General features: G+C 41.9%; 1 protein-coding gene across 5 annotated transcripts in view; it reads right to left on the reverse strand.

Moving 5' to 3' along the window:
* atp2b3b (ATPase plasma membrane Ca2+ transporting 3b) overlaps positions 1–18,632 on the reverse strand; it is a 98,261-nt gene that overhangs the window by 31,252 nt on the left and 48,377 nt on the right. For all 5 annotated transcript variants that reach the window (XM_041800031.1, XM_041800029.1, XM_041800030.1 and 2 more), the window contains 11 exons: positions 17,278–17,387; positions 16,988–17,122; positions 16,050–16,156; positions 14,333–14,408; positions 8,354–8,512; positions 8,088–8,267; positions 5,970–6,057; positions 5,785–5,891; positions 5,377–5,568; positions 3,850–4,063; positions 3,503–3,714 (listed from right to left, as the gene is read on the reverse strand). In XM_041800031.1, the coding sequence (XP_041655965.1) occupies positions 3,503–3,714; positions 3,850–4,063; positions 5,377–5,568; positions 5,785–5,891; positions 5,970–6,057; positions 8,088–8,267; positions 8,354–8,512; positions 14,333–14,408; positions 16,050–16,156; positions 16,988–17,122; positions 17,278–17,387 (1,580 nt within the window). The remainder of the gene's footprint in view (positions 1–3,502; positions 3,715–3,849; positions 4,064–5,376; positions 5,569–5,784; positions 5,892–5,969; positions 6,058–8,087; positions 8,268–8,353; positions 8,513–14,332; positions 14,409–16,049; positions 16,157–16,987; positions 17,123–17,277; positions 17,388–18,632) is intronic.

Below are 18,632 nucleotides of genomic sequence, written 5' to 3' on the forward strand. Positions count from 1 at the left end.
CATCCCGACATTTCCCTCAGGACATCTGAACAACAACTGTAATATTCCTGCAGTGGTTATTTAAAGTTTAATGGGTGGGATGGAGAACGTGGTCTAATGCACACTGGTATCAGTTATTGGTCTCATAAATACCAGTGATCAGCCCTGGAAAGTCTAATGGTTGAATCCTAAAAGCTCCTGTTTCTGACTACATGGCCCGTTCAGGGACTTCTCTCTCCTCCTACCATAGAGGCTCAGCTCTGCCGTCTGTTTCCAGCCTGCTCTTTAATCACAGCATCTCTCCTGGATGTATGTAGTGACAGCGTTTTAACAGCGACACGATCATTTACAGCTGGAACACGGCCTATCAGAGCGGTCGTATCATCCTGACAGCAGACTGCAGCGTCAGAAGTCTCAGAGGGAGTACGACACGCAGTATCACATACAGTAAGATCATCTTTCTTCTTCTCTTATCTCTGTTTTCACCTCTCAGCTGTCTGCCGCTCGCTCTCATCTCTCCCAGCTGCCTCCTCCTCATCATCTCTCTCTCTTCCTCCTCAGAGCTCCTCTGACTCCTCCTCTCCTCCCTCCTTCTCTGTTTGCTCGTCTCTCCTCCACTCTCTTGTTCAACAAACATCTTTCCTCCTGCTGTCTGAGAGAGTCTGGATCTGAAACGTCCCCCTTTCTGCTCAGAGGTCTGCTGCACCAGTACCACATAAGTCCAGTCTCCAGGTCTGGTGTAAAATCCAGATTAAGGCTCAGTCCCATCAAACCCCTGGGCCCAACACTTAGTCCTGCCCCTTAGTTTTCAAATCCAATAGGGAGTCCTGATTCTTGTTGAATGGAGGGGTAGGGTGAGGTGCTAGGGCTGTATAGACCTTCAAATGGAGATCCTCTGACCAACACTCCAAACTCCAAATCTCCCAGAGTGCCTTAAAAATCATGAGCAAGACCAAACCAGTTCCACTCGTTTTCTGAAAGCTGGAAACTAGGGCTGACTGTTTGGTAAAAATAAACAAAAACTACCCCCAACATCCCCAGCTTCACCAACATTACATCCTCTGTCTTTGCAGATGAAGTCATCCTTTAATGTTTATAAAACATTCCAACTGTTCTCTTAAAGATGATGTCATCCTTTATTATTTATGAAACATTCCTTTCTCTGCCTTTGAAGACGATGTAATCCTTTAATGTTTATAAAACATTCCAACTGTTCTCTTAAAGATGATGTCATCCTTTATTATTTATGAAACATTCCTTTCTCTGCCTTTGAAGATGATGTAATCCTTTAATGTTTATAAAACATTCCAACATTTCTTTTGAAGATGATATCATCCTTTAATGTTTATTAAACATTCCATCCTTGCCTTTGAAGATGATGTCATCCTTCAATGTTTATAAAACACTCCAACCTTGTCTTTGAAGTTGATTTTGGAGGTGAGTGCTCCTTCATACAACCAGAGGTGTCAAAAGTCTTCACATTCATTCCTCAGGTAGAAGCATAGATACTAGGGTTTAAAAAGACTTCTGTAGAAGTTGAAGTATCAACTCAAGCTTTTTACTCAAGTAAAAGTGTAAAAGTACTGGTTTCAAAACTACTTAAAGTATAAAAGTGAAAGTAATGGTAAGGGTGAAAGAATGCCATTGAGGACAAAAGCTTAGGCCACACCACAGAGGCATCTTCTATTCTACAGTTCCATTCTACCATTCCATTCCATTCCATTCCATTCCATTCTACTATACTGCACTACCCCACCTCCCCATAAAAAACATGTTTCTAAAGGCCATAATGACTTTAATGTTATATTAAAATGTTAATTTTGAAAAATTTGGGATGCACCTGTTTCAGCAGCATTTTTTTTAAATATATTTTTTCTTTTTTTAAGATTTATTTTTGGGCCTTTTCATGCCTTTATTTGATAGAGGAAGGACAGTGGATAGACTTGGAAACAAGGAAGAGAGTGGGGAGAGACATGCGGTAAAGGGCCACAGGCTGGATTCGTACCCGGGCCGCCCGCGTACTTAAACCACTCGCTCATCTGCACTCCCTCAGCCACATTTATACCCATCGAAAATGAACTTTTTTTCAGTACAATGCAAATACATTCAAGAACCATATATGTGTACTACTGAGCATTAACATGAGTTTTATGGAACGGAAGATAAGATGACTAGTTGCCTATAAGTATTGGTCTTCCTGGCTACCGACCTCCTCGCTGGTGATTGGTTGGGACATTTTGCTCAAGTTGTCTTGAGTCTCTGCCACGGACATCTTCTTACTAGGCTACATACGTCTGCTATTTCCTTGCTGGAGTGTGACGTGATTTGTGTCATGTGTAGGTGCAATGGATCGCGTACGTACCAATAGGGTGTCGGAATGGTACTATGTTTATACTTCTCATCCAACCACAGTCAAATTCACTCTATCCGGATGGCGCAATTTATCTGGATAGGTTTTTGTTTTTTTGTGTGTTTTTTTGAACAATGACAAGCTAGAATGAAAACAAGCTGAAATGTAATGGGAGTAACGAGGCTATTTTTAAAATGTAAGGAGTAGAAAGTACAGATAATTGCATGAAAATATAAGAAGTAAAAAGTAGGCTGAAAAATAATTACTCCAGTAAAGTACAGATACCCAAAATTTCTACTTTAGTAAGGTAACGAAGTATTTGTACTTAGTTACTTGACACCTCTGCATACAACACTCCAAAGACACATACCTGCTCCATTTGTAAGTGGTGTGACCGATCAGCATCGGACTGGAACTACACATTTATCCCTGGCATTTCTGGGTGTGAACGTCTCCTGGTTGAACACAACATTTAAACTCTGCTCTTCCTTCCCTTTAAAACATCCACTAAATCAGTCCTCCGAACTACTAGGAAGCTAAGCCGTAAACACCATGATCAACTAAAGCGATGTGTTTTCACTCTCCTACTGACTTTCTGTCCTCAGAGGTGAGCGGACATGGCAGTAGATTGGAATAATAGTGATTTAAAATATGAAACCTTTGAATCAGCTGGAAATGTGACCTTTAACTGTAAAGTTTCACTTTCTAAAAAAAATAGAGGATAATCATGATGGACTTTAGTTCCTGTGGTCATGGTGCATCTGTGTGCTGACATGCATGCATGCAGATCTTCTAGTCCCCTGACTGAGTGGTGCTGAAGAGCTGTTTTATGCTGATACTGCAGAATCCCATCACAAGGATCAGACACTCTATGTGAGTTTTTGAGCATACTGAAGCCCCAGAATAAAGCTGCCAAGTATCACTAGGGTCCTTTCTCCAAGGAAACTTGGATCCTAATTTAAAGAAATAAAACAGGTTTCTGGCCCCAACATGCAGCAGCCAAAGGACAAGCCCTGATTATGGAGAACCCAATACCAACACCAAACCCCTTAACCCTTCAGCCTCTGACTTTTTCCTCATCTCCTTCACCATCTCCATGAAAATGCTTTTAACCGAAGATGCCAACCATCTGAGGTGGAACTATCACACACCTTAAAGTGTTAGAGCGTTTACCTGCACGGCGAACGTCCCCAGAACGATGGAGCAGAAGATGGGGTTGGCGAATATTCCATCGAAGACGTTCCTCTCTCCGTGGATCTTGCGAGCGTTGATCTCGTTAAAAAGCTGCATAAGGACGAAGGTGTTGAAGATGATGGTGTAGTGTTCCGACGGCGGGGAGTGGAGGGGGGCGTTACGACCGCTGTCGATGTTGAACATGCGCTCGCCTGGAGGAGAGAAAGGAGATGTTAAACTCATCTAAGAGAAAGTGACCCCAACACCCCCCCCAACAAAGTCCTGACCTTCAGAAAGACTAGAGCGCCTCAGACAGCTGGACTGTGTTTCAGCGTCTGAGATCATACCTATGAAGAGCAGAGTGAAGATGATGACGAGCTGGTAGACTCCGTGCCCCAGGATGTTCTTCATCATGGTCAGAGAGATCAGAGGGTTATTGCGTCCATACGGTTTCCGTAGTAACAGGGCCTCTGTGGGGGGCTCGGTGGCGAGGGCGAGGGAGGCGAACGTGTCCATGATGAGATTCACCCACAACATCTGCACCGCCTTCAGAGGAGAGTCCTACACAGAAATATGCTGTAGTTAGATTATATATTTATATACTTCTCACACACTAACTCGCTAAAAAAGTCATTCTTCTGCAACATTTTGGTACTTTAGCTTGATTAACGTTGCTGGATGAAGGTGTGGTGCCAAAACGCTGCAAACCTCATTAGATTAAATATGAATGGAGCTGGATGAGCGCTGTACCACGATACTAAAGACAATCTCCACATTCATGATAAGAAACTGGCTTAGATTAGAGGACTCCTTCTCCTTAGGAATCAGGATTCCCACTGCTCAATGCCAGGCTCTCTGGATCGATTGTGTCCAGGGCCGCGTAGGTGAGGCCCTAAGCAGACTCTGGTTTGAGGCCCCCCTACACAGCGTGATGCCCTCTACGCCACCGCAGGCCAATAAAAACTGTTGTTGATTAACCAGAAGGGTTAAAGTGGGGGTATTATGCCTTTTTTCAAGGCTTTCCACCATCTCTCTGATACACACGTAGTAGCTTCACATGGTTTACAGCTCAAAAAACTCCTCATGTTTCTCACACTGGTGTCCTGAAAGCCCTTATTTTAACCTCCGTCGGAAACGCTTTGTTTTCGCTGCTGTCTCTTCAACTTGCCCCACTCCTTGGACTTGCTTTCTTCCGATTGGCCGATTTTCCGGAGGCTGGCCGGCGACAGGACTCAATGTTTTGTGTCTGCCCCCCCCGATGTGGCTATATTGCTAGGGTAGTACTTGTAAACTTTGAATGAAAAGTAAATTATGGCAAATTTTGATATGTGTTAGACCCAGAGTCTGACCCTGATAGTTTGGAGAGAGAGGGGGAATAAAACCAGCAGCAGCGCAGGACGTATCTGTTTGGTAAGTGTTTAACTACTATGTTGCTAAATGCTAAATGCTAAAATGCCTCGTGGGGGCGGTCTGTTCCGCTTTGCCGGTAGCACGGACAAACCACGAACCAGTCAGGAGATCCTATTGTGATGACCTCATCAGTTTGCTCCATCGAAATCTCGTCTCGGGAGAACACTGGGAGAATCTCAGAGAGATTTTCAACGAACCGTTCTCAGCAGTTTACACGCTAATTCCAAGATTACTGCCACATACGTTTATCTTGCGGTTTGAAAATTTGCATATGTGAAGTATGGACATCCAACACTGTGACTTGATATTTATGTTTTAAAAACCGGAAAAGTATAATACCCCCTCTTTAAAGAAACATCCAAGATCAGCTGTGATTGGCTGAGAGGCCCCACTTTAGCTGAATGCACCAAACATATACACATGCGTTTATTTCATGCATATGTGCGTTTTAGGATCGTGTGTACCTGGGTGATGCAGGCCCCGGTGAAGGCCACAATCACCGCCACCACGTTGACGGTGAGCTGAAACTGCAGGAACTTGGAGATGCTGTCGTAGACGTTTCGTCCCCACATCACGGCCTTCACGATGCTGCTGAAGTTATCGTCGGTCAGGATGATGTCAGACGCCTCCTTCGCCACGTCCGTCCCAGCGATACCCTGAGACACAGCAAAGACGGGACGGGACACATGACATTAGTGTCAAAAACCTGACTGAGTGTTGGAGAGCCTGAGGTCATGTAACTGCTAAACATTCATCGTTTTGAATCAAAACATTTATTTTTACAGAAGAATCATTCTTGAAAAGATACAGAATTAATTATTCAACGGTGACACAACCACCAACAGAAGCGAGTTAACAGTGAATATTCTCACCATGGCGAAGCCCACATCAGCCTTCTTTAGAGCTGGGCCGTCATTGGTTCCATCTCCCGTTACCGCGACAACCTGCCTCTGTTCAATGATGCTGCTGTCGATGATTCCTGCCAGAGTAATGAGGAATCAACCCATCAGTGCATGTTAAAGCCTCACCGATAGTTAAATAACAAATAACTGCTCACCTTTAACCAACGTGTGTTTGTCCGTTGGCGAGGATCGAGCCAAGACGCGCAGTTTGGGCCAGATTTTATCAATTCGTTCCTGCTCAATCTGATCAGACACAGAGGAGGAGGAGCAATGAGTATGAAGATTACAATCACAATGTAGAAGTTAAGAAGTCCTTCTCTCTCTCAGAGATATCAGTAAAAACTGTTAGGATTAGATTAGTCATTCTGAAACCTTTAAATCTGACTCCTTTTTAACATATAAGGAGTCTAAATGACTAAAAGTTCCATCTTTCCATCTTCTTCACTTATCAGGGGTCAGACCTCTCTCTCCCTGGAGACACTTCTAAGATTGCTAACAACGCTCAGTCTGTAGAAAGCTTAAGATCAGAGGACTCCTTCTCCTTGGGAATCAGGATTCCCACTGATCTACACAATTTTCCAGCTCTTCCTGGGGGATTCCCCAGGCCAGATGAGATCTATTATCTCTCCAGGGGGTTCTGGGTCTACCTTGGGGTCTCCACCCGGCCAGAAGACCTCCACAGGGAGGCGACTAAGAGTCATCCTGATCAGATATCTGAACCACCTCAACTGACTCCTTTGGAGACGATGGAGCAGCGGCTCTACTTTAAGATCCCTCCCATGGGCGGAGCGAGGGAGGGGCTTATGGGGCTTCAGGGTGGTTGTATGAATGTTGTTTATGAGTGTTATGTTAGATAAATGCAAAAAGAAATAATCAAAAAACAACTGGGCATGCATTGGTATGCATTTTTTTAATTCTAAGAAAATGACAGATTTTGACTTTTCTTTAGAATTAAAAAAAAAACTTCAATTTTTTTAATGAAATACTTCTAACATTGTTCTAAAAATACAATTTTCAGCATTTTTGTGAATAAATTAAAATCTCTAACCCCAGTTGTTGCTTTTTTCGGTGCTTTGTTTGAAAATGCAGAGCTTCAGTTGTCGACTTTTTCACCTAATTCCAATCCTACCTATGCAAAAATATAAACTTCAGACATTTTTAAATTTAGTTTTAGGGTTAGAAGTGAAATAATTAGACTCGAGTTTGGTGTTTCATGATTTTAGAATGACACACTTTAGGCACGTTTAGCTCAATTAGGTTAAGAAAAAAATGTTATAAATTAAGTATTTATTTAGGTTGAACAGCATTATTTTTCCTGAATGATGCGTAGATTTGTTAGTGTTTTGAACTTTATTTTTTATTTAAAAGTGCGCAAAAATAGTGCATTAAAATGTCCGATAAGCAAAAAAAAAAAAAAAAAAAAAAAAAAAATCTAAAACCCACCCCTCGGCCATCTTTTGATTGGGCTTCGGCCCTGGATTTTAAACATGTCTGCCTCCGGCCCTGATCCCCCTGATGCTTGAGCTCCTTATCCTATCTGTGAGGCTGAGCCCTGTCACCCTCCTGAGGAATCTCATTTTGACCGCTTGAACCCGGGATCTCAGTCTTTCGGCCGTTACCCAGAGTTCATGACCAAAGGTGAGGGGTGGGATGAAGATCGACTGGTAAACAGAGAGCTCTGTGTTCCAGCTCAGCTCCCTTTTCATCACAGAAAAAAACCCAAAAATCAGAGTCTGGGCATCAAAGGTACACTGTTGGCATGTTAGATGACTGTTAGATAACTGTTAGAGACTGGATGCATTTGGGACTGGTGCACGCTGGGAGCTTGGCTGAGCAGTATCGAGCATTTTCCTGCAGTTAATGTTCATTTTCCTTTTGTGCTTGCTCTGTAGATTGAATCTTTTTGGCCATTTGCACAACTTTAGAAAGTGAAAAAAGCACCACTATTCTTTAATGCATCTGCCGTGCAGTATGCATAGACGCTAACACACCTGGTGTGAAACAGCGGTTAGCTGGAGAAACAGGAAGTCTGTCAGTGATGTATCATCAAGAGCTGCACTCACAGTTAAACGCCCTTCATTAGAACCATTTCTGATCAATAACTGGTGAAGAAAAACTCTGCAGATGCCTTTAAATGATTGATTTTAGACGAATGTTTGACCACTGCAGCTCTAACATGATTCTGACTTACAGCAGATATCCGACATTTAATAAACACGGAAACTTCCTGTGAGTTTATCCTGACGTGACCCCGACCTCTGACCCAGCTTCACCTCTCCTTTCTCGTTCCTGATTCGTCGGTTGAAGTCCTTGCCCTCCAGACAGATGAAGTCATCTCCTGGGTGGATGATGCCACATTTGGCGGCGATGGCCCTGGCTGTGTTGATGTTATCACCGGTCACCATCCGCACCGTGATGCCTGCACGCTGACACTTCCGGATGGCGTCAGGAACCTTCAGAGAGAACGCCATCGATCACCTTCAGGGTTGTCACCTTTAATCATACCAAAATAACCCAGGCATCATTGACCGTCCTCTACCTCAGGCCGTACGGGGTCCTCGATCCCCACCACAGTGATGCACGTCAGCTCCGTCACTATCTCCGCCTCGTTTTCCCAGTCTGGCTCCGGATTGGACGGCAGGTCCCGGAATGCGATGCAGATCGTCCTCAAGCCCTCACATGCCATCGGCTCGATCACCTGTCAATCAATCATTCACATTTCTGGTCAGAGAGTGATCAATCAATGTGCTATCTTAAAGAAAAGGCAGGATGTGATTAAAAACCTTAATAACGCCGATCAGAGGAAGAGGACTCCTTCTCCTTGGGAATCAGGATTCCTACTGCTCTACACCAGGCCACCGGGATCGATTGTTTCTCCTATACAACTTCAGTTACTTTATGTACTTTATGAAAAGTACTTAAACATGTTGTTTGAGTTTGATTTAAACAGAAGTTTGGAGTGTAGAATAGTTTCCATAGGGTAGTAAAAAATGTAAAAGTTAAGTTAACCCAACATAAATGTATGAGAAAAACTGAGCTGACTTAGTGAAGTATCTGCTACTAAACAAATACTGTTTTTTTAGTTACTTGATTTTTTTGTAATCAGTTGCCTCTCATGTTTGGTTATTTACTTACTCAATGAAAAAAAAATATTTTTACTACTTAAAAACTTTGATGCAGTCAGTTTCAAGAAAAATGTAGAGTATTTTTTAACTTGTCTGGTTTTAGAGTGCAGCTGTTTTCCCTCTTAGATCAAGGCCTCAAAGTTCCCTAAAAACATTTAAATATGCCTTCTCTCTATCATCATTATTGGAACACATTTATACCAACAATATTTTCCTTATGTCTACTGTCCTCAGTAGGCTTTTGGAAAAGATGCCAGATATGGTTTACTATTTGGCAAACATGGACTAAACTTCCCCCACATCCCCAGCTTCACCAACATTCCATCCTCTGACTATGAAGATGATGTTATCCTTTAAACTTAATAAAACATTCTATCCTCTGACTTTGGAGATGAAGCCATCCTTTAAAGTTAAACATTCTATTCTCTACTTTGAAGATGATGTAATCCTTTAAAGTTAATTAAACATTCTATTCTCTACTTTGAAGATGATGTCATCCTTTAAAGTTTATTAAACATTCTATCCTTGCCTTTGAAGATGATGTCATCCTTTAAAGTTAATTAAACATTCTATCCTCTGACTTTGAAGATGATGTCATCCTTTAAAGTCAATTAAACATTCTAACCTTCTCTTTGAAGATGATGTCATTCTTTAAAGTTGATGAAACATTCTAACATTCTCTTTGAAGATGATGTCATCCTTTAAAGTTAATTAAACATTCTATCCTCTGACTTTGGAGATGATGCCATCCTCTAAAGTTAATTAAACATTCTATCCTTGCCTTTGAAGATGATGTCATCCTTTAAAGTTAATTAAACATTCTATTCTCTGACTTTGAAGATGATGTCATTCTTTAAAGTTTATTAAACATTCTATTCTCTACTTTGAAGATGATGTCATCCTTTAAAGTTAATTAAACATTCTATCCGCTGACTTTGAAGATGATGTCATCCTTTAAAGTTAATTAAACATTCTATCCTCTGACTTTGAAGATGATGTCATCGTTTAAAGTCAATTAAACATTCTATCCTCTGACTTTGGAGATGATGTCATTCTTTAAAGTTTATTAAACATTCTATCCTTGCCTTTGAAGATGATGTCATCCTTTAAAGTCAATTAAACATTCTATCCTCTGACTTTGGAGATGATGCCATCCTCTAAAGTTAATTAAACATTCTATCCTTGCCTTTGAAGATGATGTCATCTTTTAAAGTTAATTAAACATTCTATTCTCCGACTTTGAAGATGATGTCATCCTTTAAAGTCAATTAAACATTCTATCCTTGCCTTTGAAGATGATGTCATCTTTTAAAGTTAATTAAACATTCTATCCTCTGACTTTGAAGATAATGCCATCCTTTAAAGTTAATTAAACATTCTATCCTTGCCTTTGAAGATGATGTCATCCTTTAAAGTTAATTAAACATTCTATTCTCCGACTTTGAAGATGATGTATCCTTTAAAGTTAATTAAACATTCTATCCTTGCCTTTGAAGATGATGTCATCCTTTAAAGTTAATTAAACATTCTATTCTCTACTTTGAAGATGATGTCATCCTTTAAAGTTAATTAAACATTCTATCCGCTGACTTTGAAGATGATGTCATCCTTTAAAGTTAATTAAACATTCTATTCTCTACTTTGAAGATGATGTCATCCTTTAAAGTTAATTTAACATTCTATTCTCTGACTTTGAAGATAATGCCATCCTTTAAAGTTAAACATTCTATTCTCTACTTTGAAGATGATGTCATCCTTTAAAGTTAATTAAACATTCTATCCTCTGACTTTGAAGATAATGCCATCCTTTAAAGTTAAACATTCTATTCTCTACTTTGAAGATGATGTCATCCTTTAAAGTTAATTTAACAATCTATTCTCTGACTTTGAAGACGATGTCATCCTTTAAAGTGAATAAAATAGTGCAGGAAATTTTCTACAAATCATCTAAATTGTGCAGAAACAGGACTGAAAAGTTTCTAGTGTTTTGTGCAATAACAGCATGCAGAGGTTTAGCTCTAGTTTTTAATGAATCTGTTCCTATCTAAACGTGTGTCTTATGATTATATTAAAAGTGTTGGTTCTTTTTAATACCATCATCTCTTAAATACTGGGTTGGATCATTTTAAAATACATGGCGGAAAAAAAAAGACGTATCCTCATCTGGCACGCAGTCTGAAGTTTCTGTAAGTGACCTTGTGAGTACCTTCGTGGGAATGTTTCTGACACCGCTGAGGGGTAGAGGACCCCCCCGGCCCCCCACAGACAGCAGAGGGAAGACAGCGTGACGGAGAGAGGAGGTGACATAAAGACGCCAAAATGCAAACTGAACTAGTGAGCTGGAATGAAGTTGTGTAAGGAGCGGAGTTATTTTTCTCTGGGCACAAGCTGTGTTCATCATGAGCCAGATTTAGGTCAGTCAGCCCGTCAGTCAGTAACAGCCTCGCTCTGCAGCGACTGTACCAGCTCAGAGAGAACCGAGGAGCAGCCAGACTCACACAGCAGAGCCGGTCAGTCATGAATGCTCGGGATGTATGCACGCCTGCAGATCATGACATCATGGCTGCCCCGAGTTTATTAGGCTGTCATCTCCTCTGCTTTCCCATCAACACTCTGGTGGTCCAGTTTACTGACTCAGACTGCTTTAGACAAATCAGTTTATGTCTGATCTGGGAGTCCAGGTACCAGGTGGTGATCCTACATGCTCTGTGTGGACCTCAATGTGACCTGGAAATAGTTTGATGTCTGATAGCTCAGACTGACATGGCGGTGGCTCTTCATTTGGAACCAGTTTGGATTTTTTCTGTGGTCACCCTGGCCTAAGGTCAGGACCCACCAGACCACAACCCAAACTTATTACAGTTCAGTCAACTGTCATGATTTACAGTTATAAATATTTCTCTTTATTAGCAGTTATTAATTTAGCTCTCATTGCTGTTATCCATGTTTAGCGGTGTGGCTGCTATGGGACGCCCCCGCCCTTCTACGAGCCTATATGGGAATCATCAAGCAGAAACAGCACACGTTCCTGCCTTTCCTGTGCCTACTGAGAGAGTCTGAGGCTGGGAGAGAAGCAGCGAGAACCCAGAGCAGAGCAGACATCACTGACAACAGAATGATAATGAATAAGGCAGAAGCAGAATAAAGGAGGAGCTGGGGTGGAGGAGCGTTTTAAAGGTGGCTTGTAGAGGGAGCAGCAAAGATTAGCCAGGCTAAAGCAGATTAATCATGGCAGCATGATTAGACATTAGCCAATAGCATGTTTAGGGCAAATCAGCTGGACATCAGCTGATGAGGGCTTGTGTCACACCTGCTGATTGATGCCATGGCCTGCCTAAACTAATGATTCATGCTTGATTTTTCTGTCATAGCCAAATCTTTTTCCTGATAAATGAGGCCTTCTAGACTTCAGATGGATTAAAACGTGTAATGGAACAAAGAGATGGAGACATGTCCTTCAAAATAAAAGCCCCTCGTTCACTTTTTTCACACGTTGTTTTTCCAGGCACACAATCCCGACTCACTAAAGGTGGCATTTCCACACACTTTTGGGTCCTGACCCAGCAGTTGAGAACCAAGGTTTTAAACAACATAAAGGGAAAAAGGTCACCGTCTCTCAAACAGGAGCCAGCACCGTCATTCACAAAAGAAGCCAGCTCTCAGAAATAAAGCCCAGTCTTTGAACAAAACATCACCACTGACCTAAATGGAGTTTTTTCACCTAAATCTAAATGTCCAAAACAGTGGCTTTAATATAACGCCACTTTACATTCCTCCTGCAGGTCCTCAAGTAGAAACTTCTCCTACATTTGCCCAGTAGACATTATTACCTTCTACATCTCAGATGAAGCTCCAGCTTGTTTTCCAGCTGTCTCCTCAGGCTGCTCATCGCTCCTTGTTAGTAACTCCTCCAAAGAGACATTTCCCCTCCAAACTTCTTGGATAGTTTCATTAAATTTTAGTTTGAGGCTCGCATCATTTCAGGCCCGCTGCTCTTAACCTTGATGTTGAGTTTGACAGCACTTCATGCTTGTCCAGTCATGTTTTAATCCTCTCAGAAATGAGGCAGGAACAGATTTTCATACATTTTAGAGACGCAGAGGCTGCTGAGCTGGCTCTTATCTCTGCAGCTGCTTCTCTCTTTTTGAGTCTGAGTAAATGTTGAACTGAGCGAGGACTACAGTGGCCACTGTACATGTTTACTGTGCTGAAGCATGATGGTCCTCCTCACCTCTCCTCTGCTGACCTCCAGGTTCATCTAGGCCTGAACAAGGTTTCTTCTTCATACATCATCATATCATAATACAACACACAGCTCTGGCTGAGGACTGTTCTCAATGTGTGGCTCAGGTTTAAGTCCTCTCCTGTATGTCCTCCCCCTCTCATATCTATAAACTGTCCTGTCTTCACTAAAGCCCAAAAATACATTCTCGCGAAAAAGTACCAAAATATTTCACATTTTGACAACCTTTGACTCTTTTTTTCTACTGTGTTTTAAAACAGTACAATCCCTAAAATTACCCCAAAAACCTACTTCCATCTGAGGAAGGTGTGTAAGAGAAGAACAAATCCTTCCATTGCAAATGTATTTGTGCAATTTAGAAATTTGATGCCAAAGATCTCCTGCATGTTTCCACGTTTATAAAGCGTGCCTGATGTCCTTAGATTTCTGTGGTGGTTACTGTGGTCAGTATGGGGGGGGGTAAATCTATCCCAAAAGTCTGGTGTAGAGCAGTGGGAACCCTCATTCCCAAGGAGAAGGAGTCCTCTGATCCAAGCTAGTTTCAGACTATTTCAGCCCTGGAAGTGTTGGGGAAGGTTCTCTAACCTCTAACTATTTCGGCACAGCAGTCATAAATCTCCAACCATAAAATATAGTTTCATGAGGTTTGGAGCGTTTCTAAACCTCTGGTGCATGTGTCCTCAGAAACAGATTCTTCTATAAAAGAGTTTCTTTCATTCATCCAGGTCACGATTATGCAAGCAGGCTATCATACTAGTGTTAATGTCAGAGCCACCATCTAAATCCATGCTGGACTTCTGCTGAAAGTCTAGAACCTCAGAAAGTCCATTACATAGCATAGTAGGACATCAGCTTGGAGAGGGGACACTACTGGAGTTAGAAATGTCTTCATGTGATTTTTACCTCTGTTACTAATGAACAGAATAACTCAGAATGCTCCATATTTACAGCATGATATCTGTTTCTCTTTCTGTTTCAGAGTGCGCCTCATTCCCTGGATTTCTGTGGCGTTTAAACTGATTTCAGAACAGTAAACTTAGGAAAGGGTTCTGCATCAAACAGCAGATGTGTGTGTCGTTGCATGAGTGTGAAAAATGTCGGAGACAGTGTCCTGGTGATCTTTAGTGTCCATGTTATTCCCTTGTCTCACCTGTTTGACCATCTCGTCTCTGTCCCGAGGGCGGAAGCTGCGCGGCTCCCCGTTGGCGTCGAGGATGTAGGAACACCTGGAGATGGATGAAATACAACAATCAGATCTCAGAGTTTAGGAAGTGAAAGCATGCTGAAGTAAGCTGCAGCATCATTTATCCTCATGAATCATCTGGACTGGAGCTACACGGGTAAAGAAACACAAGGGTGACCCCGTATATATCATGTCTGATTCTGATGCCTGGTGCAAAGTGATATGTGGAATGTCTGCCACATTTCTCAATCCCTGTGTAACCAAGGCAGCGAGTGGTGAAGTGCATGCTGGGATAAACAGGTTACAGTGCTGCCTCACAGAGAGAGAGCTCCTGCTTCAAATCCTGGTCTGACAGGGCTTTCTGGAGTTTACATGTTCAACCACACTAAAGAGGGAGCTGCATCAGGTGGAAGTTAAAGGATACCTGCACGCTGGTATACTCTGCACTAGCCTTACATTAGAGCCCCTAGACCAGGGCTGTCAAACTCAAGGCCCAGGGGCCAAATCCGGCCCGTGGTACAGTAACACCTGACCCGCCAGATCCTATCATATTTTTATTCTAACTGTCCCACTGATCTGCAGATGTCCTCCTGTTTAAACAGGTAAAAATCTAACCCTGATGATTTATAATATTCTCTTTCTGTCATAAATAAGAAAAAGTTGAATAATTAGATAAAAAGTCAGGAATGTGGGAAAATACATTTCTGTTTTCATTTCTATTCTTGATTTTGCATCTCACAGTTATCAGGAAAAGTTCTGGATTTGACTTTTTAGTTCATATTTTGACCTTTTCAGTTCACATTTTTGACTTTTTATCTTATTTTCTACCTTTTTTATCCTTAATTTAAAAATTTTAAGTAATATTTTGACTTTTTTAGCTCCTTACTTTGACTTTTATCTCATAGTTTGGCCTTTTGTTTCCTCAATTTTAAATTTTAAGTCATGTTTTGACTTGTGAAACTCAAAATTTAATTTTTTTTCTCAGGCTTTGACATTTTTAACCAATGATGTTGAAATTTATCTCATATCTTTTTTACCTTTAAAACTTATGATTTCAAATTTTTATCTCATGTTTTAACCCTTAAAAATCATGATTTAAACTTTCTTTCTTAAATATTTATTTTGTACATATATATATATATATATGTGTGTGTGTGTATATATATATATATATATATATATTGGCCTTTTAAAAACATGATTTTGACTTTAAATGCCTTTGGAGCTAATAAGTCTGAACTTTTATCTCAGATTTTGAGCCTCTAAACTTAACATTTTACTTTTTAAAATCTCAAAATCATTTATCATCAGTGTTAAGGTTTTTTTCTCCCATAATTCATTGCTGGTGAAGATGAGGTTGACAGTTTATGGTTAAATGTTGACCTTGTTCGGCCCTCAGGTTGGACCCAGATTCAGGATTCAGGCCCTGCTGTGATTGAGTTTCCCTGCCTTAGACTTCAGTAGCTGCTGCTGGGATGTGTTAAACACTGAATGATCATTCCTCCTCCTTCAGCCTCACTGAGGTCCCCCTTTTGGTCCTTCAGGAGCTCTGGAGCACATTTCTTGGTTAAGAAATCACAAAATCTGACTTTCCTCTCTAAATCTTTTACACACAGCCAATCTGACGCTTTGCTGCCTCTTAAATTCAAACTTCTCCAGCTCCACCTTCTCCTCCATCACTCACTTCTTCAGCATGATCTCTGAGGCTCCTTTACTGTAGAGGCGGAACGATCCGTCGGGCAGTTTGATCACCGTGCTCATGGACTTACGCACCGAGTTAAAGGTGTACACCTGGGGCAGAGAGACAGAGCTGTGTTAAAACCTGCACGCCACATCACAGGCTGTCAGGATACAAGATTCAGAGTAATCAAGCTGCTGCTAATGCACGCTCATGTCACCTGCAGGTAGAAACAACCAAAACAGTGAGCAGAAACAGAAACAGAAACTTCTGCAGGAGCCGTCATTCCAGGGGCGGGGCCAGACACGTTTAAAATCCGGGGCTAAGCCCAATAAAAAGATGGCCGAGGGGTGGACACTTCCCTAGAATTTTTTTAAGTATCAGAGAGTTTAATGCACTATTTCTGTGCACTTTCAAATAAAAACTTAAATTCAAAATGGCAAAAATAATGTTGCTCAGCCTAAAATAATTGATAATGTCATTTTTTTCTTAACCTACTGAGCTAAAAGTGTTATTATAATTCTAAAATCATGATACACCATCCTGGGGTCCAATCATTTTCACTTCTACCTCCTAAAAATGTCTGACATTTATATTTGAAGTAACATTGCAAAGGTAGGGCAGGAATTTGATGAAAAGGTTAGCAATTGAAGCTCTGCATTTCAACATACTGACAACCACCCTGAAAGATTCGAGGCTTTTTAGAAAACCTTCGGGGCTGAAGCCCCCTAAGCAGCCCCCCACCCCCACCCCCAACTCCACCAGTGCTTCATTAAAGTCAGCATTAACAGGATCTAGGTTAACTCGTCTTCTGTGAGCTCAGTGTGACTGTGTGGTGTACAGACAACAATGGCTTCAGGTGGAAAGAGCAGAAACACTTGTGCTGCACGCTAAAACGCTCTGACAGGTGTGTGCTAGGACCCCCAGCGCTGCAGTTTTCCCACCTTGTACAGCCTCTCCTCAGGAATCTGCTCTCGGACCGGGGCGTAGTCCTGCTGAAGGTCTAGAACAAATCCCAGCAGGCCACACTCCGTCTTGTTGCCCACCTGCTTGGCCAAACCCCCCTCCACATCAGGCGGCTACCGGAGGAGGAAGACGAGGATGTCAAACAGGAAGAGAAGAGAGGGAGGAAGGAGAGAGTCAAACATTTAAGAGCACAAACACTGAGAGATCTGCAGAATCATCCAGAAGCATGACTCTGCTAAACAACACTCTCCCTGCATGTCTGACTCACTAAGATCTTGGAGGTGTAGGCGCTGTTGATAGCGATGGCGTTGACTAACAGATCCAGAGTCCGGGGGTTGATCTGTCCAGGGTCTGGGATCACTCGATGGTGAACGTCACCTGAACAAAAACAACAGTCTGACTTTAACACCCATCACAGGGTCATTGCACACTTAACAAACCAAACGTAATCAGATTTAAGACGCTTTAAGACTCAAACAAAGAAAAATAACGCCACTTTAGCACCGTGTGGCCAAGTACCTTTAAGATTTCATGGCTTTGTCAGCCTGTGGATTCTAACATAACATCCTGCTGTACATGCTGCCTGATTCTTATTCAATTTTACTTAAACAACAAACCTGCTACTATACATCATTAACATCAGCACATATCAAACAGGTCAGTATGTTTGGAGTCAGCTAATCAAACTAGAATATCATGAAAGAGCCAATTTTCCAACACTTTAATCAGAAAGTTAGATTTCCATGTATTTAGATTCAACCCATACAGAGGGAAATGTTTTTGTTCTGATCACAATGATTACAGCTTACAGATCACAAAAATCAAAAATCCACGATCTCTAAATATTACAGTAATGTGTAAATGTTTGGTTTATTTTCCTTATTCAGCTCTGATCATCAACTCCAAACACCTGAACAGGTGTCCAGAGCCTTCATTCTCTTATTCTGGTTCAGTCCACACAACCACAACCATGAGGAAGACTGCTGACCTGACTCTAGTCCAGAAGACAACCACTGACATCCTCCATGAGGAGGGTAAGCCACAGAAGGTCAAAGGTGAAAGGTCTGGCTATTCTCAGAGTCTGGATCAGAGCAGATTCATCAAAGCTGACTGAAGGGAAAAGTGGTGAGAAAAGGAGCAATAGGGATGAGCTCAGCCTTCAGACGATCGTCAAACTAAGCAGATTCAAGAACTTAGGGGGCTTCATGAGGACTGGACTGAGACTGGAGTCAGTGGATCAAGATCCACCACACAGACAGGTCCAGGAAATAGACTACATGTGTGGTAGTCTTTGTCTGGAGCCAATCCTGGACCACAGACGTCACCAGAGTCTCACCTGGACTAAGTAGACCAGAAACTGGAGCGTTGTGGTCTCAGTGGTCTACCAGTTCCACCTACTTTTCCAACTATGGCCTGGTATTTGGCAAAAATGGAAGGAAAGAGACTCCCACTTCCTGTCCTCTGTCTTTGATGATGTCAGCTTATGGAGTTCAACAGGGCCCGCCCACTTTTGCAGCGGCTCTGGTTCACCGTTTAAATCCCCCGTAAGCAGACCGGCTGAAGGCTGCTATCAGAGAACCTGGGCTTCATAGCCCCCCAGCAGGACCACGGACTGAATTCATG

This window comes from Cheilinus undulatus, linkage group 11 (assembly GCF_018320785.1).
Source record: "Cheilinus undulatus linkage group 11, ASM1832078v1, whole genome shotgun sequence".
NCBI lineage: Eukaryota > Metazoa > Chordata > Actinopteri > Labriformes > Labridae > Cheilinus > Cheilinus undulatus.